A 24,709-nucleotide genomic window follows, 5' to 3' on the forward strand; every position below is an offset into this window, starting at 1 on the left:
TTTCTTTATCTCTTCCAAACATAGCAATAAATATTGAGTGCACTGCAACAACTAGTTATTTTGATATATATTTCTTGATCTATCTAGTAAAACTAGTTACTTATATACTTTCTCCGTCCCAAATTATTATTCATTTTGACTTTTCTAGATACATAGCTTTTGATATACACATAGATATATATTATGTTTAGGTGCATATCAAAATCTATGTATCTACAAAATCCAAAATGAATAGTAATTTAGGACGGAGGGAATATTTTCTTATAAAATTAGTCAAAACGGGAGAAGCTTGATTTAAGATAAAACTAAAACAACTTATAATTTAAACTGGAGAAAGAAATTATTTATGTAAAGTGCAAACTTTTCCACCTCGGAACATACCTACGTTATGTTATTATTATCGAAAAAGGGGCTAGGTCACTCTCACTGTGCTCCCGGCTATCGTCATCCATTCAAGTGAGTGCAACATCTATTCTTAGATTCTACCTTCTTTTATTTTATATTTAGAAAGGTCTAATATACTGGCAGAGCTTTAGCCATGACCTCCTACATTATGTTATAAATATGTTTATTTGTAAAATTACTGTATAATTATATTCATATTTAATTCTTTTTGCAATCTATTAGTTTTAATGTGTAGCTACAAACGATATATTTAAGAAAACAGTGTGCAAAGTCTACTGAGTGAAAATAAAACACGTCATGTATTCTTCCAACAAGGAGTGTTTAACAATTAGAGAATAAATGCAGGGTCCCAAATGAAAAAACGCAATCATACCAACGTCACAAAAATAAGAGGATTTCAAAACGGGAAAAAGATTAACAGGAGGAGCGCCTCCGCATCGGCCAGCCCAAAGGCCAAAACTAGCCGAGCGAGCGGCCATCTCAATTCAAAATCCCGCCCACTCTCTCACGCACTCCCCATCCCTTCTTCCTCTCCCCATTTCTTCCACCGCTTCGCCCCCCGAATCTCAAAAAACCCTAATCAACCTCACCGGCGGCGACCGGCGGGAGGGGGAGCCCCGCCTCCGCCTCCTTCTCCTACTCCTCCGCCATGAACAACTTCCACGTCTACGAGGCCATCGGCCGCGGCAAGCACTCGGTAATCCTCCCTCACTTTCCCTCCCCCGCTCCGCTCCTGAGGGTTTCAGTTCCGCTCCTCCCTCCCGGCTCCTGCGCTGGATCCGCCAGGATCGGGACGGCCCAGGTTCCTGCGCGACCGATTTCTGATTTTTTGGTGTTTTTTTCATGGTCGGTTGTGCGATTCGGTGCTTGTGGCTGTGCGGAGCGAAGACGGTGTATAAGGGGCGGAAGAAGAAGACCATCGAGTACTTCGCCGTCAAGAGCGTGGACAAATCGCAGCGCTCCAAGGTCCTCAACGAGGTGAGCTTGCTCCCCCGCTTGCATCGTGAATCACCATGGTTGAATCGCTAGATCTTCGGTTTCTGTGGTTGTAGACTGTTAATTTTTCTCGAGGGCATGGTTTAGCCTGTTTATAGCTATATATAAGGATTTGGTTAGGTGTTGTTGCCTATGCAGAACTATATATTTTGGAGCGCTTGCCAAACCTTAAATTGCTGACAGTTAGGCTTATTGATTTTATATTTCCAGTGGCTAGTTACAGATAGAATGCCCATGGAAGATATGCTGTAGTAAGTCACTAATACTGTAATACAGTTTGCACTTGCTTATGCTGCTGCTGCTGTTCTATATGATATAGAGCATACCTGTTTCTTGTTTATGAGGAATAATACATTTTTGTCACCTGTTTTGCTGGGGATGCCCCTTTGGTCAAGCACTAACAGTGAAGGTTCAGAAATGTAGTAATTGTTTCTGGTCAGGAGATCATATTACCATGCTTTAGTTTTAGATTGAGAACTCATTTCTGGGAGCATGATTGTACAACTATTGAGCAGACTTAAGGGATACCTGTACTTGTTTCTTTGTCAAGTTCTGCTCCTTTGTACTAATTGTGCTTTTAAACTTATCTTTGCAGGTCCGGATGCTCCATTCTTTAGACCATGCCAATGTCCTGAAATTTTACTCCTGGTAAGGTTCTTAGGCACTCCCATTGTCCTAGGTATCATTGTTTGAGAATATCATTGTTTGAGAATATCATTGTTTCTTTACATACCATACTTATATTCTACTTGTCTTCCTAGGTATGAGACCTCTGCACATTTCTGGTTAGTGTTGGAGTATTGCGTTGGTGGAGACCTGAAGGGCTTGCTTGAGCAGGTATCTTGCTCGTCTATTACTTTCTGCATCTAGTTTTCTCTAGTTCTAAAGGATATACAATGCATGCCATGTATCTGTATGCTTAAAAATTTGTAACCAATTTGTGTAACTTAGCAAGTATAGGCTATACACATCAATGTATGCAGATATGCTAGAGTTAACTAACTTGGAAAAATTATTTCAAGAGCCATTCATCAGATCATAAGGAGATGCGTCTTACATGGATGCACAAGAATTTTCTTTTTATTAGGTATAAATTCCACACGAAACATTATGTTGTAGCTTGCATATCAACTTTCAAGTAGAAAAAATTATGTTATTGATTTGCACTTGCTACTTGTAGTTGGGTGCTTCAAGATAGTACTCCCTCCGTTTTTAAATATATGACATTCAGGGCAAGCTAATTAATTCTGAAATGAACTGATTAGCTTATCCTAAATGTCATATATTTAAACAGTGGGGAGTAGTAGTCAAGCTAAACTGTTGAAATTAGGAACTACAAATTAGAGCACTTTGGCTTTAGAAAATGGTAGAACAATCATCCATGTATGTGGCTTTCAATGTGATTAAACTGAGGTACGATAATATTGTCAGCCACTTTTATGTTTTAATCCTGATGTGCCCCAGGTGCATATCAAACCATCCTGTCTGACCTTTTTAAGTAATTTTTTCTGTTCCTTTGGTACACAAGCCTGTTTCAAGGCATGTTTATTGCTATTTGGTTATTTACATTTTGGCCTTGAGAAAACAAGAGTAACCCATAAGGTTCTTTCTCGTACTTGTGTTGCCAAGATCCATCTTTGTGAATACATATATGGAACTTGTATTGTATGCTAATTGTTTAAAGACAAAATTTACCCCACTGTCACTGTTTTCCTTGCCTTTATGTACTGTTCTTCATAATAGATTATGTTTCCATGCAGGATAAGAAGCTTCCTGAAAGTTCTATTCATGACCTGGCTTACGATCTCGTCAAAGCTCTTCAGTAAAGTTCTTTTGGTAACCTTGTATCGCAATTTACTTCGTATAATCGGTGAACTTTGATTTATTGGGAACATGTTTGATAGGTTCTTGCATTCTCAAGGAATTATATATTGTGATCTGAAGCCATCAAACATTCTACTTGATGAATTTGGATGCATGAAGGTACTTAAGTGGGCCACAACAAAATTAATTTGTTCCACTATCACATAACCAACGGTGTTAACTATTTTTTTCACTTTCTTGTTCTAGCTGTGCGATTTTGGATTAGCAAGGCGCTTAAAAGACATTGAGAAAACCAATCCTGGAGATGTAGGCTTTCATTTACTTTTAATACAGAGTTTCCTTTGCTCATGTTTTTTTATATCAGTTTGATTTTCTTTCCCTGGCCTTAATCTCTACTGGCTTGTAGGTGCCACAACCCATGAAGGGAACACCATGCTATATGGCTCCTGAATTATTTCGAGAGGGAGGAGTCCACTCATATGCTTCTGATTTCTGGGCACTTGGTTGTGTTTTGTATGAATGCTATACAGGAAGGCCCCCTTTTGTGGGTAGAGAATTTACACAGTTAGTCAAATCTATAATTTCGGATCCTACTCCACCTTTACCTGATAATCCATCAAGGTCTTTACAAAATCTAATTGATTGCTTACTCATGAAAGATCCGGCAGAAAGATTACAGTGGTCTGAATTGTGTGAGCACAACTTTTGGAGAACAAGTATAGCGATGATTCCTTTACCACCTCAGCCTGCTTTTGACAACATGATTGAACTTTCTGCTACACCATACCTAGCTGAGAGAAATGGTGACAAACCTTCCAGACAGTTGACACCACCCAAGCACCGTGAGCATAATGGCCTTAGGAAGAAGGATGAAAATTCTACCAAGGGGTTCGTGACACCTGTAAAGAATGTGCAAAGTGGCAAGAGAAATAGTGCAAAACCTAAGGCTGATGGTTTCAAAGGTGTAAATATCCTCAGGATGTCTCGCATAGCTAAGTTGAATTTGCAAAGGGAAAAGGACAAGGAAAACTACAGGCGTCCTCCTGCAGAAACATCTGAGAATGAGACTGAAGTTAAGATAGAAAATAATGACATGGAGCTTGATTTTGGTGAAAATCCAGAGGGAGATGCGCCTGATGACACTGATGGATCTGATCATCCAGGACCCGCAGCACATGAAAAGCCTCAAGCCACTAATGGTAATGAAGAGAATTGTATGGCAAATCAGGTTGACATGCTTACAGATGAGGGGTTGGTTAAGCCTGATATCATGACGAAAACTGAGCAGAATTCTTGTTCAGATAACCTGGATGTGGTGGCCACTCCACCTAGTATCTGTATGCGAAAAGCACAACGTGCAAAGGTAACTCCATGTTCTGCAACTGGTTCTGAGCCAACTAACATCTTTGAAGCATTCTGGCATCCAACAGATCTCGCAGTTAAACCAGTTATGCCTAGTAGGAAAGCAGATAAAGCTGTGGACACGGTTCCCACACTTCCTTTCGAAGCTCTTACAGCATGCGATTATATTAAGTTACCACAGGAGCAGTTGAATGCATTCAACAGTCAGATACTTCAGAGTTTAAGTGGAACTTTTCAGGTTTCAGAAAAACAAAATACTATCAGATACCTAGAGATGTTAAGCATGAACTCAGATGCTGCGAACAAAATAACTAATGGCCCAATTATGTTGCTTCTTATAAAGATGCTTCGACTGTCAAAAACTGCGGTCTTACGTGTCCAAATTGCCTCGCTTATGGGTTTGCTGATACGCTATTCCACTGCTCTTGATGTGGAGCTGGCAAGTTCGGGAATTGTCAATGCATTATCAGATGGGTTGAGGGATAAGCATGATAAACTCAGGAGATTCTGTATGGCAACACTAGGAGAGTTATTATTTTACATTTCTACCCAGTCTGATCAAGATACCAAAGAGATCAATACCCAAGAATCCCCTTTGAAGGATAACAGGCCTGCAACTTCATGGCAGGTCAGAACTCCGAACAAGTAGTATGTTATTTTTTTGGTTTAGTTTGTCAAAATTATTGTATATCATATCATGTAGTCAAAACAAGTAGTATATCATACCTTGGTAAAGTACTGAGTGATATGAATATCTAATACTTGGCACTGATTCTGTTTTGGAGCATCGTTGCTTTTCCCACTGGTTATATTCCTAAGCACAGATTTCTAGGAGTTGAAATTATCTTAACTAGTTAGCTCATATAAGCACACTGCAGTACTGCTTGCATACGAAACAAATGCATGGATGTACACTGCACGTGTTTAAATTTTAGACTCTTGCCTTCATTTCTGTGCAAGTGTAACCTTTTTGGTGTTCACCAATACAGAACTATTGTGTGCTATAGAAACTCAATACTATTAAGCTGTACAAGCTTTGTAGTCATCTGATCCAAGAGAAAAATTAGTTCGACTATACATTGATATTATGGTATTTTCATTGCAGTTTTCATGATGAACAAATCTATAGGTTGGTATGATAATATGATATGCATAGATGTCAAAATACATTTATTAATTATCATTTTGCTCTTACAATATCACGGCTCACCTTTACAATGTGTCTGATCAGCTTAGGCCCTTGTTTAACCTAATTTCTTCTGAGTGCAATAATTCTTGGTTTTATGAGATTATTTTTTGGGTCAACTCTTTGATCGCATATATATTGATCATAAATGAGTGGTCTGCCTCTGCGCAGGGTTATATTGTATCAAGCAGCTGCATAGATCTTTTAGTTCGTGTAGTTTGATGTGTTCATAAGAAGAAGCCTTTTGCATTAGTTTCTAATGTGTTCACCTTTGATTTACTTGGGAGTTGGTAATTGTACAGGTTCCTAGTGCTGTAATTGCGCTGGTGTCATCTATCTTGCGAAAGGGCGAAGATGATCTGGCTCAGCTATATGCCTTACGGACAATTGATAACATATGTAGCCAAGGAACAGAATGGACATCCCGCTTTGCTTCCCAGGATGCGATTGGACATTTGTGCTACATCTATAAAGCAACTGGAAAGCAGGAGAGTACAAGGCTCATTGCAGGATCTTGTTTGGCTCGCCTCTCTCGCTTCAGTCCATCATGTATTCATTTAATCCTGGAGAAGATATCATTCAAGGATATTGCATCCACACTCATCAAGGGAAATCCACGTGAACAGCAGATTAGTCTTAATATTCTCAATTCAGCATTAGTTAACAGTCAGACTGTAACAAATATGAACCGCTATATTCTTTCATTATCGGATGACAAACAATTGGTCCCTGGGCTCATCTCTCTGATAGAACAGGGAACTGATGTTCTGCGTGGGAAAGCCCTTTTGTTTGTTGCTCTACTTTGCAAGAACAGTCGAAGATGGCTTCCCCATTTCTTTTGCAATGCAAAATTAATATCAGCGGTTGATAGATTGGGAAAGGAGAAGGAGGGTTTCATTCATCAATGTACAGAAGCATTTGTGCAGTTGGTCGCTTCTTTGGTACCTGCTATTCTTGACACAGTCTGCAGTGATATACAGCAGGTTCTGGCTGGCAAACGCCATGGGCCTGTTACTGCTTTAGCTGGGCGAGCTCATCCAAAGAGCACAATTCATCTGTTTCCAGTTATTCTTCATCTTCTGGGAAGTGCATCCTTCAGGCACAGAGTCATGACAAGTCATGTATTGCTTCAGCTGGCAAATCTTATTAAGATTCTGGAGGCACCGTTTCAGGTATGGTTTTTGTGAACTATATGGATATTACATCCTGATGAGAGTATATGGAGATTGCATTCATCATATAACTGCAACTTTGGTGCTGTCTTGCTTAACAATGTTTTGTACCGCACAATCTATTTGCTGAACAAATCTATGTGCATCCTGTTGTACTTTCAGGCTAGGGATGATTTCCAGATGACATTGTTGCGAGTTCTTGAGGCTGCTACAGAGGAGCCTTCTGTTATACTCAATGAACACAAAATATTCACCAGTCGTATCATCCCAAGCTTATCCATCTTATACAAGGGCAATAAAGATGGTGATGCCAGATTTCTGTGTTTGAAGATACTCTCTGATGTGATGATTGTGATCTTCAGTGACTCTTCGTTAACTGCTGACGAGCAAACAATAAGTGATTTGAAATTGATCTCTCAAAAGCATTTTCTGCCGCTGTACCCTTCTTTTGCAGAGGATGAAGATCCCATACCCATATATGCACAGAAACTGCTAGTAATGCTAATGGAACATGATTGTGTGAAAGTCTGTGATATTCTGCACAAAGCAACAGTATCCCAGTGCTTTGAATTTTTACTAGGAGATCTGTCAAATACAAATGTAAGCAATGTCAAGCTTTGCTTTGCCCTTGCATCTGCTCCTGAGATGGACACCCATATTCTTTCTCAGCTTCAAGTTGTTCGAAGAATAGGGAACCTACTTGAGTTTGTTGCTGCAAAAGACATGGATGATTTTCTTGAACCAACCCTGGAACTTTGCAGAGCTTTCATTATCCGTGGCATTGGCAGCAACAGAAGTGCCGCCCTCTCCCAAAACCCAGCACTCCTTGTTGACAGTGCCTTCAGCATGAGCATTGCTGTTGATCAACAAACTTGCGTCATGGATATATGTGACTTTGGTGGCAACATGGGTATTTTTCTTGAGCTAGTTGGCAGTTCAGATCCACAGATAAGTGATTTAGCATCAGATTGTATGGTGTTGTTGCTCAAGGCAGCACCTCGAGAGGCAACAGTGGGCTTGTTGACGAATCTTCCTAAATTGAGTGCTGTCATGGACTTGCTGAAGCATGACAGCAGCCTACGGCTGACTCGCTTACTATATGGCCTAGGCTTTTCATGCAGACAATATCTAGCCCAGGGAATGATCCTGTCGATATCAGTGTCGGCTTTGATGCGAGTTGAAGCACTCGTTTCAGCTTTCAAGGGTTCCAATGATAACTTTCTTGCTGATGCTGCTTCTTATTTGGGCGCTGAACTGCAGCGGTTACCTCGGTGTGGTTGAGCTGCAACGCGGCCAAGGAGGCAGGCTGGCTGCTATTCTACAAGTGATCTTAATAGGATGCCCTTGCATTCCTTCACTCTTCATGTACCATGCACATGCGCTGAGCAAGTGGGCAGGACCTCATCAAGTGCAGGTATTTTACATCAGTGGCCATCTGGTTGATCTCAATTGCCACTCTGCCACGATTGCCAATAGGTACCTTCACTCGTTGATGTGTAGGATGTTTTATGTTATTATTTATGTGCGATTCGGGGCTGCTGTATATGTCACTTTTAACCATATCTGGAAGGTGGCAAGAAGCATATACCCCTTCATTGCCTCGCCAATTTTGGTTGGCAATTACTTTTCAGTTCCATGTAATTCTGTAGCACCTGTAATTTCTGCGAGAATACTGTAGTCCAATATCATAATGTGTACATCATCGATAAACGCCTGTTGAGTTTCATGTAACATTAAAAAAGTTCCCTGGCTCCTGAATCTTGGTACTAGTCTGTACATTTTACAACAGTGATAAGTTGGTTCCACGGACTAAAGTTTAGTACATGTCACACCGAATGTTTAGATATATTAACATAGACTAATTACAAAACCAATCGCACAAATGGAGGCTAATTCGCGAGACGAATCTATTAAGCCTAATTAATCCATGATTAGCACACATTTACTGTAGTATCACATTGTCAAATCATGGACTAATTAGGCTTAATAGATTTGTTTCACGAATTAACCTTCATCTGTGCAATTGGTTTTATAATTAACATATATTTAATACTCCTAATTAGTATCTAGTGACATGAACTAAACTTTTGGACTACGGAACCAAACAAGTCTGTGCAAATTCTTTGTCAATTATCGTAAGCTTCTTCAACTTTTTCCCTTTCGTTCTCCGTGGAATCTTTCTCGATTGCTTAGTTGTCTGCTTTGCATTTGAGGGTTCAATGCAGTAAGACTTGTGCAGCCTTCCAAAGCAAAACTTTTGCAGAATCTGCGCTTGCGTTTCCATTCTTTATCTGCAGAAGGCACCAATGAGGCAATGGTCAGCTGGGTAAGATGAAGATTTCGTTTTCATGTTTCGTCACCGTTGGGTTCAGCGTGTGGTTGGCTGTGCTGGAGCCTGGAGCCGACCTGATCATACGCTTGTGGTCTTCATTATTTCCACGAGGAGATCAGTATAGACTCTCTATCCACTGTATGTCTGTATCTGTCACGACTTGTAAATAGACCTATCATCTTTCAAAATTAAAAAAGACCTATCTACGGATCTGCACTGTTTGTGGCTCATGAATTTTTCATCCACAAAATTATTGTACAATTTAAACAGTATTTTCCTTTGATGGTGTAGTTGGTCAAAAAAAAAATTGAAGAGTTGGCAGTTGAAATGCTGCAGTTACAGAATTGAGTTTTGAAAAGTATAAATACCCAACAATAGGTGGTGGCAGTCCGGTACCTATTGAAAACTCAATTCTGTAACTGTAGCATTTCAACTACCGGACCGGTAGTCTACACAGACGCCTAACTTTTCTGGACGAGCCGCAGAATGCCACCCAAGTGTACTGAGTGTCCGTGCTTTTGTACGTAAAGTAACATTTGAACGTTCATACATACATACGGTGGTCTTACTTGTTAAACAAACAATGTAACAGATAGCATGAGTTGGAACCGGCCAGGAGTTGTAGCTGCTGTTGTTCTAGAGATAGAGGTCTTGTAAATCTGTCTTTATAGATAGATCCTGGCCGGACTTCTTAGCTAATATGTAACCATCGGCATCATGTTGGATGCATCTATTAACACGAAGCCGTCATCGACCCAAGATAGGGTGTTGACATTCCACCCTTCCGCACCTCTGATTTCTACATCACTAAATTTCAGTTCTGTTGTTCATGCTCATGATCAATTTAATCAGTCATCACTGAACTCTTAATTACTAATTTAATCAGTCATCAAGAGAAACATTGAAAAAATCTACAACTCTTGTTTGGTGAGGCTGAGGCCAGATGATAAAGATGTAGATCAATCAAAGGATTTACAGTTGAATAAAAAACACAACTGGGAACTCTACAAAAAATACAACTAGTGCATGAAACTATCAACTTGATGATGCAAATTGTGTGACCTATGGATGCACCGTATCTCTTCAAAGTTCAAACCGATGATGTTGCAACTTGCAGCAGTTGTACTGACCTACTCCATGAGGAGAAACTTAATTCTTATTGACAATGCAATACCTAAACACAAAAATTCAATTCCATGTACCGCAACGAAGCTCCAATAGAGAAACCTTTTCGCACTCCAAAGAAAAACCTTTCACAGAGCAGTTGACCCAGCGAGAGAGAAGAGACTTCACCTGCTATAACAGGGACGCATCCACGCATGCTTCTGCAACGAAGCCAGTAGATACACGCTTGCGATCGAGTCCCTCTCTGCATCGATCGCCGTTCAGCAGGGCTGCGAGAGCATGGGGAAGAAGGTGTGCCTGCTCCCCGTCGACGAGAACATCCTCATCGCGCTGGCCTTCGTCGCCGTCGTCGCCTTGATGTTCATCGCCTTCCTGCAGGCCCCGCCGCGCTGCCGCCGCTACTTCTGAGAGCACGGCGAGGCGAGCCTGGCCGTGGCGTCGGTCGATTCGATCCCGAGTGTTATGTCTCTCTGATAGCCCGATGTGCGTATATATAATTGGTGCAGTTCTTGGTGAGCTAGGCTGGGATACCAATTCCCAAGTGTTATTTCTCGTTGGTTTGGAGTCTACTGGACAGTCATGCGTGGCATGCTAAGTTTTGGTTAAACTTGCGTTTTGTATGCCTACTGCTAGCATTTGTTACTCTCTAGTAATCATGGATTCGAGTGATCAAAGTTTCTCCCCTGTTGTCCCTGATTCAAATTTGCTTACACGCGTAGTGATTTGAGTGGCTGCCGTTGTTCCAGTTTACAGCTCTGAAATACACATGCTGGTCAGAGACATGAAACCTGAAGGAGGCGCCACCAGTTGCCAGTAAATATCTGTGAGCAAGTTCCTGTATGACCAAGAAATCATGAACATAGTCACTGAGAAGTGAGAACTTGGAACCACATCCCGTTCCTCGTTCCGGGAACAATCTCGTCCTAGCTTTGTCAGAACTTCTTGCAAGCAGCGTACCGTGTTTGTGTTTTCCTTCATTAATCATGTTCCTTACCCTACCAACCCGAGAACTTGACGACTTTGATCATGAAGTCAGGAACAATGGGGGCTTCACAATCACACCAATACGCGTCAAGCAAGAGGGAAAACAAATTCAGTACAAATTTCAGAAAAAAAAACCCAGTAAGCTGAATGTACTACCACCGTACCAGGCAGTGGCGCTTGGCTACTACTCAAAGCGCAATTTTGCATAACGGCAGCAGCGATTAACTGTAGTTATGATAGTGGAATTCACCATAACAGTTCCATTCCATGACAGTTCTTAAGGACCTCTAAAGATTCAGGGAACAGCACATGCCACATGTGCAGTATCTGAGCATGACAGTGTCAGAAAATAGCGATGCTTTAAAATGGATCATCCAAAATGCATATGCTGTGATACATACATTTCATACATATACGGGGATACTACATTATGTATCCAAAACCGCTGAACTACAGAAAGGTTGCATACTCTACTGTGTCTATTACGGGGTTGTTACATGTACACAGTTCCCCAGCAACTGTATCTATGCAATGTCTGTCTAAAGAGAACTACATCCATGTACGCAGTAAGACACGTCCGGATACAGTAGACTCCACCGGTGAAATCTTCGAAGCGCTCACTCTGGTGAGGTTCTACACTTCCACTGCACATTATTCCTTATCCTCTTCTACCAACCCTTTCTGTAGTCCATAGTTTTCTTTCGAAATGTATGCGAAGTAACCATGTTTGCCATGACATATCTAAACTCATACAGAGGCTGCAGTCAGGTTCTGATTGCTACCACATTTTGCTTGCCTTCTCTTGGCGCCTCCAAGCCTCAGCCCATACATTGGCATCTGCAAGTGCACGCTCCCTATCAATGCCATTTGGAGCAACTCTGCCCCTTCCTGGACGATGTGAACCACTCCAGGAAGTTTCCTTCACTTCCGGTACGACTTGATTTGTCTGGCAATGAATTGACATCTGAACTTCTTGCTGGCTAGCCAATGTGGTGTCCTGGTTCATTTGATCATCCAAAACCCTTGATGTCGAAGGCCCAGCACGGTTACGACGAGCAGTGGTGTTGTTCCTATCATATGTTTGCGAGGCTAAATAAGAGAGAGCAGTAGCAACTTCCCTAATGGGAGGCCGATGTTTAGCTTTCTCCTGCAAACACATTGCTGCAATAGCCAAGGCCTGGTATAAACCCCTCCTTGGGAAGCGGCCATGCAACAAAGGATCAGCCATCCTGGAAAATTTCCTTTGATCTTTGAACAATGGACGAGCCTGTAGACAGATTGAAAAAAAAACACTCGAGGTTAATGTACATTGTGCCAGCAAATTGGAAAATGAGAGAAGCCCATATAATTCAAGCAACACAATAAACGCTATGTGGCCTACATAATACCTGTGTTTGACAATGTGAAAAAAATCTGGAAAAGGAAAAAATGTTCATTTATGAGACAATTTAAGAAAACTACTTATAGCCAGAAAAATATCCAGGCAATGTACTTGAAAGTTTTTTTTCTCAAATACAATATCCTTGAAAGTTGTAGATATCTCCAACACCTAACACATATATTGTTAAATTTTTATTTATTGTTAGACTGAAATGGAAACAAGAAATATGAACCATAGCCAAAGTATCAAGAAAACAATCTAACGCTAACAACATGTTATTATACTTTAAATCATTTGCTAATTCTTTTGGTGATTATTCAAAAATTTGTCTTGGGCACATCTTTTAATTTGTGTTTTAATTTTCATTGTACAAAAATGACCATGGACCACTTGACTGAATTTTAAAATTGGTTAAAACATACCCATGCAACTAAATCTTGTTCCTCAGGAGGCCGATTGCTGTCATTTGGTCTTCGCCCTGTAATTAGCTCAAGGAACACGACACCAAAACTATAGATGTCGGACTTAATTGTTAGCTGCCCAGTTAAGAAATATTCAGGAGCACAATAACCATGTGTCCCCATGACACGGGTTGTCACATGTGTCTTATCACCGACCGGGCCAAGCTTAGCAAGTCCAAAGTCAGAGAGCTTTGCATGATACCCTTCACCAAGAAGAATGTTTGATGGTTTAATATCTCGGTAAATGACTGGAGGATGTGCTTCATCATGCAGGTATTCCAAACCAGCAGCTGCACTCGCAGCTATCTTCATACGTGTTTTCCAATCTAAAGGTTCTTGATCAGGTGCAAGATCTGTTGAAAGTATCAAAGTTATTTTTTTTAATGGGGTATCAAGTAAGTAGCAAAAAAAATGTGAAGCAAATTCATGAATAAGTGTAATACAAGTGGTAGTAAACAAACGCTAACCATTACAGAAGTAACAAATCAGATACAAAGACTTCAAGGTAAATGACATGTCAGGGCGGATCCTTAAGAAGCCAATGCCTTAGAAATTTTATTCAATGTGTTGGTTATGGTAAACTCTAACTAGGTAGGATCTCCAATCTGAAGTTCAGTCCACATTTCTGATATCTTTCCTGAATAGACAGCTAAATTAATAGAGCATTCTGTAAACTAGAACCGTTTATCTTACCATGTTTGACTAAGTTCAGTCACATTTCTGCTTTTCTCTCCTAATTTGTGATAAGAACTGACAGTTGAATTAGTGGAGCATTCCCATATGCTAGAACAGTTTACCTGGTCATGTTCGAGTACTTAGATATGCTTAAAGGGAAAAAAATGATGAGGGACATGATATGAAATACCCAATGTTTTTATATTAACAGTGTTCTGACAATATTACAAATGGCACCTAGGAAAAAAATTGAGCTGCTCCCAATGGCATATATTATTCTTTTCCAATATAAACCAAAGAAACTAACCATGCAGATGGTCTTCTAGAGATCCCAATGGCATATACTCATAGACAAGCAAGCGCTGATCACCATCAACGCAGTACCCAAACAAATTGACTAGATTAGGGTGATGCAGGAGGTTGAGCATGAGAACCTCCACAAGGAATTCTCTGTTCCCCTGAAGCCCATTTAGATCAAGTTGTTTGACTGCAACAACCTGCCATGTAACAATGCTGAACCAGTATTAGAGATGAACAAAATTCAAATTAGATCATCATACTTCCAACGTTCCACATTGCCATCAGCAAAATGAAATATTCATATTAGCATCATTGGGTATGCAGTGGAATCTTGTTGCCAAATTGTTGCCGGCTTGCAGCATAACTAGATCAATGAAAAACATGACTAGAAACACAGACCTGCCCATCACTAAGAGTAGCCTTGTACACACAACCAAACCCTCCTCTTCCCAAAAGACAATCCTGACTGAAGTTTTTAGTAGCATCAGCAAGCTGATGTAATGGGAAGATGATTGCTTCATCATGTCTGCCGATTGGTTGGGATCCTTCCATATGTAAAATACCCCCAGTGTTCAGCGGGCAACTTTCTGAAAATTTCGAATAACTCACTGTCAATAACCCATTTAAAATCAAAAGATAAATCTAATGTCAATGAAACAAGAATACAGCTAGGGGGATAAAAAAGACAAGCGGAAACATAAAACAAGGATAACAACAATTTTCTTATGGTTCTTGGTTCTTCCCTGCCTTTTTACATTCTTGTTAACACTGTTGTGTTCAAGTATTCATGAAATTACACGGGGTAGACATAAAAAAAGAGGAGTTGCCCGTAAAGAAACAGTTTTCAAGTAGCTGGACTTCGGTTGCAACTTAAGGGATTTTCCATGAGGCTGCCTACGAGAAGAAAGTAGACTTGCTATTCAGAAAGAATAAAAAAGTTCTTGATTGTTGACTATAATTCTTCTCCCCCGTAAAGTACTAGTAAACAACCAAATTGGATTACGGTGCAGAACCAAACAAAACGACTATCGAGTTCACAAATCACCAGACTTATCCAAAGTTTCCCCGTAGAATTAAACGTCCCTTTTGGCATCAAGAACATGTTAAGCTCCACAAGATGCATGCTACAACCACAAGAGTAGATGAGTAGCAGTAGCAGGGCCTGGACATACCAGGACAAGACCAAAAGTGCACCAGGAAACGAAAACACACGAAAGGGAGCCATGGAAATCATCCATCACCTGAGGTGACTTGGTGATTGATCCTGAACTGCTCCCCCTCCTTCTCCTCGTCGTCCTCGTCGTTCTGAGGACACCGGCACAAGCACGCCAAGAACCCCATCTCTCATCACCCGACTCGACGCCTCCAGTAGGAGGAGACAAGAAGAGAAAATCCCCAATCCTAACCCGCCGTGTGAGGCGGCTTTGAATCGCCGGGATATCAATCAAGGACTGCTGCAGCTGCCAAAAAACTGGATCAATTTTCCAGGTCCGTCCAGAAGGAGAGGGAAAAGGAGACGAGAGGAGATGGATAGATAGCGGCGTGCGGCCAAAAGTCTGCTCTGAGAAAGAAATTATAAAAAGAAAAATTGATGGAAAGGGGAAAACAAAAAACAGTGGGGAGTAAAAGCGGAAAAGTCAGCATCGATGGGGGTGTCGGGGACTCTCACTAATTGCACGGCTAACGGTTAATTAATAGAGAGGTTTAATTTGCAGGACAAATTGCACTCATATCCCTCTAGAGTTGTTTATTTTGGACCGTAAGCTTGGCCTTTCCTGGCTACAAAATTGTTCAAATGTTGTTACTTACTGCATCCATTCCAAATTAATATTCGTTTTATCTTTCTAAGATACATAGTTTTTCTACGTATCTAAACATACATATATCACAAGTATATAGAAAGTCAAAACGAATAATAATTTAGGAATAATAATTTAGGACTAAGGGAGTATATATGAATAAATATGAACTCCTCTTTAACTTGCAGAAGTTTATAAATAATATGTGGATAAATATTAATGGGGCCTAATAAGCCTAAGCCCAAGCCCTTTTGTGTGAGGATGAGTCCCGGTTTGGCCGGAGCTAAAAAAGAGTTAGCTCGGTCAAATTTTGTTATTAAATCACTTTAACTTAAATTAAAAGTTCACCTTAGCATACTTGCAAGCCTGTAATTATGGACAGGTCGGTTAAAAACTTATGAGCATGCCATTTTGCGGTCTAGTTTTCTACTCCCTCCGTTCCAAATTATAGATTATTTTAATTTTTTAGGTGCATAATAACATCTATGAACATAGAAAAATTGTTGTAGGTTATTTTAACTTTTTTAGTTCATAGATATTATTATGCATCTAGTGTCTAGATGCGTAATAATATTTATGAATCTAAAAAAGTCAAAACGACCTACAATTTGGAACGAAGGAAGTATGTCAAAGGTGTGGCCCATCTTATCACTAGACTCATCGCTACCTAATATGATTATTAGAGGGAAAATGTTAACTTCTGGAAGAACAAGCGAGAGGTAAATCGTAATGCGATTGGGCTTTTTTATTTCTTTTTGAATTGGCTACCTAACATAGCTATTGTTATTGCTCATGTAAAAGCTAGAATAAAGTCCTAATCTTTTATTAACAAAAATCCACTCCCAATCCAATGTGGCGGGGGCAGGCTGAAAGGAAAACTGAAGCATTTGTTAGGAAGTTATCCTCAATTTTTCCTTGAACTTGTAGTAGCCTTGCACTGGCGCCCGCCATCGTCTGCAAAAAAGGTCTTTCACACAAACCGCTAGCCAGGCTGTGGGCGCACTGGTCAAAGCTCAGGCACTGTACCACGGCATGCGTGCTGGGCATGGCGTTGACAAGTCAATCACCGGCTGCTACGGTGCCACGTGGATTAGGCTATCCTTATCGGCCGATTAGGACATTGGTTCGTTTAGATATGGTAGTATATCCCAATTAGGCAGGCGTGCGTTGGGACCTAACCCATCCATCTCCCGTGCGAACGAACGGGCCGCACGAAACGAGGACGCCGCGATGCTAATTTCCCCCAACTAATCACTCGGCGCCCTGATTCAGTGACGAGGCCGCTCGCATCCGGATGCCGACCACGGCTGTCGCGGCCGCACGGCGAAGTGAAGGCGACCCGTGCCACGGTGGCGGCGCCGCGCGCACGTCGCACGACGGGCACGCGCAGAAAGGGGGGCCGGGGCAGGCGCCGCGGCGCGGCGAAAGGGGGCGCGCGGCCGTGACAGCCGAGCCACATCGCGTCGTGCGCACGGCTCCCCGCGGCCGCTTTCTCTCTCTGGTTGGGGCGGCGCGGTTTGACGGAGGACCGAGTGGGCGTGGCCCGTGGCCTCGTGCGGCGCCACCCACCTGTCGCCCGAGAGGGTGGAAGCGCCGCGGGAAAAGAGAGCAACGCGCCGTCGCTGCACATGCGTACAGCAACGCCGCGCCACGCCGTCGGCGAGCGCGATGGCAATGCGAGAAGGTGTTCGAGTTTACCTTATTTACCGAGGCAGCCGGCCGGATGGCGACCGGCGAGGTTGTGGCGATCGGCGGCCGCGGCTCTGTACACGGTGGTAGACAAATGGCGCGCGCGGTCGGATGCGCCGGGCAAGCCAGGCACGGTGGCATAGCTTTGCTGTCGTCGTTGTCGTAAAGGCTCGAGCTCCATTTACGTCGTTGTTTCGACCTGAGGAGTGAGGACAATGGTCAATGGACAAGTGTGTCGCATGTTGATTAGCACCTGTAACCAAGTTACTCCTGTTGGAATAAACATATTCAGTCTAGTCATTGGATTCCAGAATCTAGCCGCACAAAAATCAACAGCAAAGCAAGGCCGAAGGCTAGCTAGCTAGTTCTTGCGATCATGTGCTTCTTCGATACAAGGTACACAGACTTGGGATTAATCTACTATCTGTCCTGCTCAAGTAAACAGCTCAAGAAGTTTACTTGTTTGGATACACCCTACTAAAGCACATGTCACATTGGATGTTTGGATACTAATTAGAAGTATTAAATATAGGCTAATTACAAAAATAATTGCACAGATGAAGTCTAATTTGCGAGACGAATCTATTAAGCCTAATGATTTGATAATGTGGTGCTACAATAATCATTTGCTAATGATGGATTAATTAGGCTTAATAGATTTATCTCGTGAATTAGCACAGAGTTCTGCAATTAATTTTATAATTAGTTCATATTTAGTCCTCCTAATTAGCATCCGAACATCCGATATGATACTGCTAAAGTATAAAAATCCCTTGCTCCAGTTCAGAACAGGCAGCCTGGAGCTTGTGTTGTGAGGAACTGACGTTTACATGACGTGACGCACGTATCTCCAACGTACTAGTAGCTCGTGTCATTTCCCCGGTCCAAAGCACACGTGAGATAAGTGAGAAACCAATAGCATCTCATGGACTCTCTCTGCAGAGTTAGTGGGCTTCGCACGACCGGTTTGCTCTCAAGGGACCCACAGGTCTCCCCTCTTTTGACTACGGACGCCATGCCACTTTGGTGCTCACAAATGCAACAGAATTGGACGGCAACGGGTACCCGTCACTCGTTAGGCTAAAACACATATTAGGTAGAGTATGGAGCTTTTTTGCCATAGGGTTATGCTGGTGGCTAATTTCTTCACCAACTGGTAGAGTAGATCCTGGTATGTTTCCATTCACCTCGTACTTATCCGTTAAGTTGCCGTATACATACGACAAGTGGTAGTTATCGGAATCTATCGAGGGATATTTCAATGTAGTAGATTGGTTGGTGGGGGATTGCCGGACCTGAAATTTTGAAAGAAATTGGTGCTCGTAGCCTAAGAGGGAGAGGGGGTGAATAGGCAACTTAAAATTCTTAACCTATAGCTTTCATTATTTTTATCAAAAATATAAACTAGATCATACTATCTAGATGTGCAATCTATTGTTGATCTAGTGTGAAACCCTTATCCCAAAATAAGTTTTGCAACCTATAACTAATCCTATCAAGATACTACTCTAGGAAAGTATAGGCACACAAGTTGCAAGTATGAAATGCGAAACGTAAAGAGGGGATGAGGGGAAGCAAACTCTTGACACAAGGATTTATCCCGTGGTGCTGGTAGGCACTGAACCACCACTAGTCCACGTTGTTGAAGCACTCACACAAGAGTATTGTTTCCCGGTCACCAAGTCTCTCCCAAGATGCTCCTTGACTTGCCACAAAGGCTCGGCCACAAAGGCTCACGCCAAGTCTCTCGGTCACCTTGATGCCACCTTCACTCAGGAGCTTCTCCCCGAAGGAAAGGGGTCTCTATGTCTCCCGCACAAGGTCGTCGACGCCGCTCCACACCAAGCCGGAGGGTCGAAGACTTGACGGTGAGCCACCAAGGTTCCAAGGCGCCGACACACCTCTTGTACAGTTGTGGTTCACTCTAGAACCTGATCACAAGGTAGGCACACCTTGCACTCACTTCTCTCTAGGCCTATCCTAGCACTAATCACTCTCCTAAGCTTGTGTTAAGCCTTTGATGGATCACTTAAACACTTTTAGCGGCATGGATGTGTTCTTAATGAGTCTTGGTCTTCAATGTATCCCTGGACACTCCAGCAACTACAAATGGGCAAGTGATGGGGGTATAAATAGCCCCAAAGGCTGAAAGAGCAGTTACTCCAGCGGCTAGTGAAAAAGTATACCATCGGATGTTCCGATGGTCTATTTTTGGCCTGCATCGGGACATCCGGTGCAACTAGTAGTCGGACTCCTCGTGCCCAAATTCCTCAGAAATTCATCCGACGCTTTATCCAATGCCCCATCGGATCATTCGGTGCCACTATTTACATCACATAGCTATTGGATCCCTTGATGTCATTGCTCCTATGCTTTCTCCGATGGTGCCGTTGGATCATCCGGTGCTGATGGATTTCTTTCCAAAACCTTCTATCTGATTTCAAAGTAAATATGCTTTATTTGACGCTCCTCTTGCGCATACCATCGGATCATCTGGTGCTATTGAGTTTTCTCTATCTTCCAAGCCTGTCCCTCAGAATTCGTTTGACGCTACTAGAAAAGTGACCATCGGAACATCCGATGGTTGACTTTGTCTAGTTTTCTCCGCAGCGTACCAATTACTCCGACGCTTGCTCTGATGCTTTTCAGGTGGGGCATCGGAACATCCGGTGGTGCATTTTTCATTCCAATTCATCCAATGTAAGCACCAAAGATACCGTCACTTTGGATTTTTTCTATTATTTGGATGCTTCAATACCATAAAATAATCCTAGATATCATGGCTTGGTCACTTGAATAACATAGCTTGGATACTCGAATACCATGACTTGGATACTCAAATACCATGACTAGGTACATGCTAGACAAAGCATTAGTCCCAATGACTATGTTGTCACTCAATCACCAAAATCACAAACTATGGCTTAATGAGACCATGTTCACTACAGACACAAGACAAGGATTTATACAGGTCGGGCTGCCACTGTAGCGTAATATCCTACGTCCTATTTGGGGTGTTGTATATCCCTACGCTTGGGTGTTGTTTGGTGTTCTTGGTTTAGGTTCTGCCCTGAGATGTTATGTATGTTGTCTAGCGATCTAGGGACCCCTGCCTTCCTTTGTATACTCCAGGGGGTGGGATTACTAGTCGGTTCCCAAATTACTATTCATATTGGTTTTTCTAGATTCGTAGTTTTTGCTATGCACCTGGATATATGCTATGTTTAGATACGCAGCAAAAGCCATATACCTAGAAAAGCCAAAATGAATAGTAATTTAGGACGGAGGGAGTAGGAGTCATAGTAGGATTATAAGGTATGAGTCACTATTGGAAAACTAAGCATTCGTCCAACACGTTAGTACTGGATGCTTTTTCGTGCTTTTTCGAGCGTTAGTACCAGTCGTCACGCACAGTGCCACCGAAGCCCCTGTAGTAGGAGCCTCAACCAGTACTAAATGGCGGCACGTGGATCGCATGGCTGACAACTAGATTCCCCAGGAAGCCATTTAGTACTAAATGGTAGGTTGCAGCCAGTACTAAATAGTGAGAATGCATTTAGTACGGATGGTAGCATCAACCGGTACTAATTGAAACCATTTAGTACTGGTTGAACCTACCAGCCAATACTAATGTCAACCATTTGCTCTATAAATGAGCTGCTTCCTTAGTTTCCTCCCCCCGAGCAAGCTCAACCATTTGCTCGGGTTTCGTTTTTCTTCACTCGACCGGCTTCTTCACTAGACCGATTAGCAACTTCATTCTCCCTCCTCTAGTTATAGTATTCTAGGTTTTTTTTTGAATAAGCTAGTTTTATGTTACAAATGGAGTACTCATTGCTTTATTAGAGTGAGGAGAATGGAGAGTTTTTTAGAATGAGTTTTATGTTACAAATGGAATACTTGTTGATCTTTTAGAACGAGGAAAATGGAGAGTTTTTTAGAGTGAGGTGAATGGGAAGTTTTTTAGAATGAGTTTTATGTTACAAATGGAGTACTAGCTTGTTGATCTTTTAGAACGAGGATAATGGAGAGTTTTTTAGAGTGAGGTGAATGGGGAGTTTTTTAGAATGAGTTTTATGTTACAAATGGAGTACTAGCTTGTTGATCTTTTAGAGTGAGGAGGATGGAGAGTTTTTTAGAATGAGTTACATGTTACAAATGGAGTAGTTGTTGATCTTCAGAATGAGTAGAATGGAGAGTTTTTTAGAGTGAGGACTAAATATTATAAACGCCGGTGTGGATGGTGCAATCGTGGCCGCACCCGCGCGTGACGCGGTCGCGGTCGGAGCAGTTGGGAGCGCTGTGGTCGCGGTCGGGGCCACGCGCACCGCGCTCGCGCGTGGCGCGGTCGCGGTCAGAGCAGTCAGGAGCGCTGCAGTCACGGTCGGGGCCACACCCACGCGTGGCGCGGTCGCGGTCGGAGCAGTCGGGAGCGCGGTGAAGAGCGGCGACCCACCCGCAGACGGAGCGGGGTACACAATCGGCCCATGTAACAGGATGGCGAGATCGTCATTAGTGGGTTTCTGCAAAACAACTGGTAAGGACCGTGGCTGCTCAACGTCTGACGACGGAGCGACCGAGATGGAAGCAGGAACATTGGAGGGGCTCGACAAAAGGAAGTCGAGCTGTGATGGGTGAGTAGGATGGGAGGAGAAAGGAAAGACGGACTCGTCGAAGAAAACATGGCGAGAGATGATGACTCAACAGGTGGACAAGTCAAGGTAGCGGTACCCCTTGTGAGAGGAGGGATAACCAAGGAAGACACAGGTTGCGGAGCGAGGAGCAAGCTTGTGGTGTGCCGTGGCTGAGAGGTTGGGGGTAGCAAAGACAACCAAAAACACACAAGTGAGAATACTCGGGAGGCTGGAATTAGAGGAGGTGGTAGGGTATGTTATTCTGAACGGCAGAACAAGGGCACCGGTTCAGAAGATAGGTTGCGGTGGCAAGCTGTGGCGGAACCACCTCAGATTAGCTTGATCAAAGCACGGTTAAGCCGCCTGACACGCGACACTCATGCCTTAATCAAGTTAACTCGAAGTGCCGTCGGATTTCGTCCGATTTAACCACTTAACAGGACCGAGTTAGCAAAACTCACACGAAGGTGAGTGGTTTCCGGAGAATACAACAGGTCCAACAGAAGATTTACAAGTTGGTACACACTTGGTTGAAAATCAGAGTTTAACCAGTTCTGAAGAAAACAACAGAAGATAAAAACAAGCGGAAGCTACTCGTCGGGGTCGGACGTCCCTGGTGAGGCCAGCCAGGACATTAGTGATCCCATTCCCTGCCGTCCGAGGAGGGATCCCACTCAACCGTCCAACCCGGAGGGAGTTGGGGCGGCCAAGAGCCAACAGCAAACTCGGACGCTGCGACTTTACATGAAAAGAGAAGCCACAAACAAGGCTGAGCTTCTAAGCTCAACAAGACTTAACTGGCCGGTGGGGAAAACTACTCCACCACTTCTAGACATGCAAGGCTCTTTGGCTGAGGGGTTTGTTTGCCAAAAGCACTATGTAGATCCTTATTTTCAAAGTTTTAGCTCAGATTCTAAGTTCATTAACCGGTCTAAGTTGGCAACTTACTCTAAGCAAACATAGATCCAACCTTGGGTATATAAAACATCATTAAGACCATGTCATCATCAGATTCCTTTATTACTCAATGTAGCATAGCGATCAAGCAGTCTCAAACTGTGAGAGGCAGACGAATCGATTCGAGTTCTTTAACCATGCATAGTGAACCTAACCTCACGACATCCGCGCACCACCGAGGGTCGCTTCCTGTGTGGGCCTTCCCCATCAATTCCCTAACCCGTGTCGGGCCCATTTCCTTTGGTGCAAGGTTCCACAGACCTGGCCTCTATCGTTCTGTGACCACACTTGCCACCACGTGCGGCCGCAGGGGAACTCCGTTCCAAGGACAATGGGGCGACCGCTCACGTCTAGGTTCAATCAGGTACTAGGCTTCCCCATCCCATACTGAGTATGAGGTTAGTACTTTCAAACACTTGATCACGAACACCACCACTGTCGGGCCTTAACATATTCCATAGACAGACGGGGCGATCAGCCGACCACCAAATGAGTTAACCAAAACCCTACCCCGTCCATCGTCCTTATAGTTGTAACAGAAGGAGAAACAACCAACTCCTATAACTCGCGAGTGACAGAAAATCACTCGACTTTTACCGATTCCTTTTTAAGCATAGCAACTACTCGGTCCAACAAACTGGTGTTCAGATCAAAGGAACTACGTCATGCATCTATGATTGCAAACAACTCCTATACGTAAATGCACAAATATGATGAAGAAGGCATGTGTAAGTTTAGAGAAAATAGGTTCATGCTCCGGGGCTTGCCTTCAAGCGAGGAGGAAGGGAACTGGTCTTCTGCTGGGGCGGCTTCGGCTTCTGGGAGCGGTAGCTCGGCTACAGCTCCGTCTTCGGGCGCCGGGTACAGCTCGTAAACGCCGTCAGCGAGATGCAACTCTACACAAATGCAATGCAGGAGTTAGTGTTTTAGACGGTTAATTCAACAACACTTGCAGTTAAAGCTCGGACACTGGTAGCAAGGCTAAAGAAAAGGTGGGGAGAGATTACTTTAGTTGGTGGAGAGCAAGATCAAAGGGTCGGATGGGGTAAACTTATGATCTGACCCCTAAACTTTAGGAGATAACCGTGTTCGAGGTCCTCAGACTTAGCGCAGAGAAGTCCCCGATTTTTTTACACATATACCCTCGGGTCAAGGAAAAGGATACAGCCGAGTCCTCAGGCGAGGCGGAAAAGGGTCGGCGAAACAGACAGGGTCAGGCGAGACGGAGAAAGGGGTCGGGCGAAACAGACAGGGTCGGGCGAGATGGATAAAGGGGTCGGGCGAAACAGACAGGGTCGGGCGAAACAGACACGGTCGGGCGAGACGAAAAAAGGGGTCGGGCGAAACGAGAAGGGGGTCGGCAGCTTACCTTCGGCTTATAGGTGAAGTTTTGGGATCGGGAAGGAGCAGACTTGGGCGGAAGGACT

The 24,709-nt window shown here is 43.0% G+C and overlaps 2 protein-coding genes and 1 long non-coding RNA gene across 4 annotated transcripts; 1 reads left to right on the plus strand and 2 right to left on the minus strand.

Annotated features, from left to right (window-relative positions):
- The first annotated feature begins 839 nt into the window (after positions 1-839).
- LOC101755963 (serine/threonine-protein kinase RUNKEL) lies at positions 840-8,697 on the plus strand. Its single transcript, XM_014805313.2, has 10 exons — positions 840-1,102; positions 1,294-1,383; positions 1,997-2,049; positions 2,163-2,238; positions 3,162-3,223; positions 3,306-3,384; positions 3,472-3,531; positions 3,632-5,215; positions 6,076-6,945; positions 7,108-8,697. Exons 1-10 carry the CDS (start codon positions 1,055-1,057, stop codon positions 8,224-8,226), a joined length of 4,041 nt encoding a protein of 1,346 aa, XP_014660799.1. The 5' UTR covers positions 840-1,054; the 3' UTR covers positions 8,227-8,697.
- On the minus strand, positions 8,674-11,267 carry LOC111257424. The gene is made up of 2 exons (XR_002677952.1): positions 10,571-11,267; positions 8,674-9,236 (listed from the first exon to the last, which is right to left on the minus strand). It is a non-coding gene; the product is annotated as an uncharacterized LOC111257424 (long non-coding RNA).
- Positions 11,268-11,726: 459 nt separating this feature from the next.
- LOC101756364 (receptor-like cytoplasmic kinase 185) lies at positions 11,727-15,756 on the minus strand. 2 transcript variants are annotated; one of them, XM_004967752.3, is made up of 5 exons: positions 15,445-15,756; positions 14,603-14,790; positions 14,211-14,400; positions 13,190-13,581; positions 11,727-12,653 (listed from the first exon to the last, which is right to left on the minus strand). In XM_004967752.3, the coding sequence occupies exons 1-5, from the start codon at positions 15,542-15,544 to the stop codon at positions 12,165-12,167; spliced, it is 1,359 nt and encodes a 452-aa protein (XP_004967809.1). In that variant the 5' UTR covers positions 15,545-15,756; the 3' UTR covers positions 11,727-12,164. The 2 variants fall into 2 exon arrangements, with proteins under 2 accessions (XP_004967809.1, XP_004967810.1); XM_004967753.3 differs by having other exon boundaries at positions 15,376-15,514.
- Between the last annotated feature and the right edge of the window lie 8,953 nt (positions 15,757-24,709).

The sequence above is a fragment of the Setaria italica genome, chromosome V (assembly GCF_000263155.2).
Source record: "Setaria italica strain Yugu1 chromosome V, Setaria_italica_v2.0, whole genome shotgun sequence".
In the NCBI taxonomy this organism is placed as follows: domain Eukaryota; kingdom Viridiplantae; phylum Streptophyta; class Magnoliopsida; order Poales; family Poaceae; genus Setaria; species Setaria italica.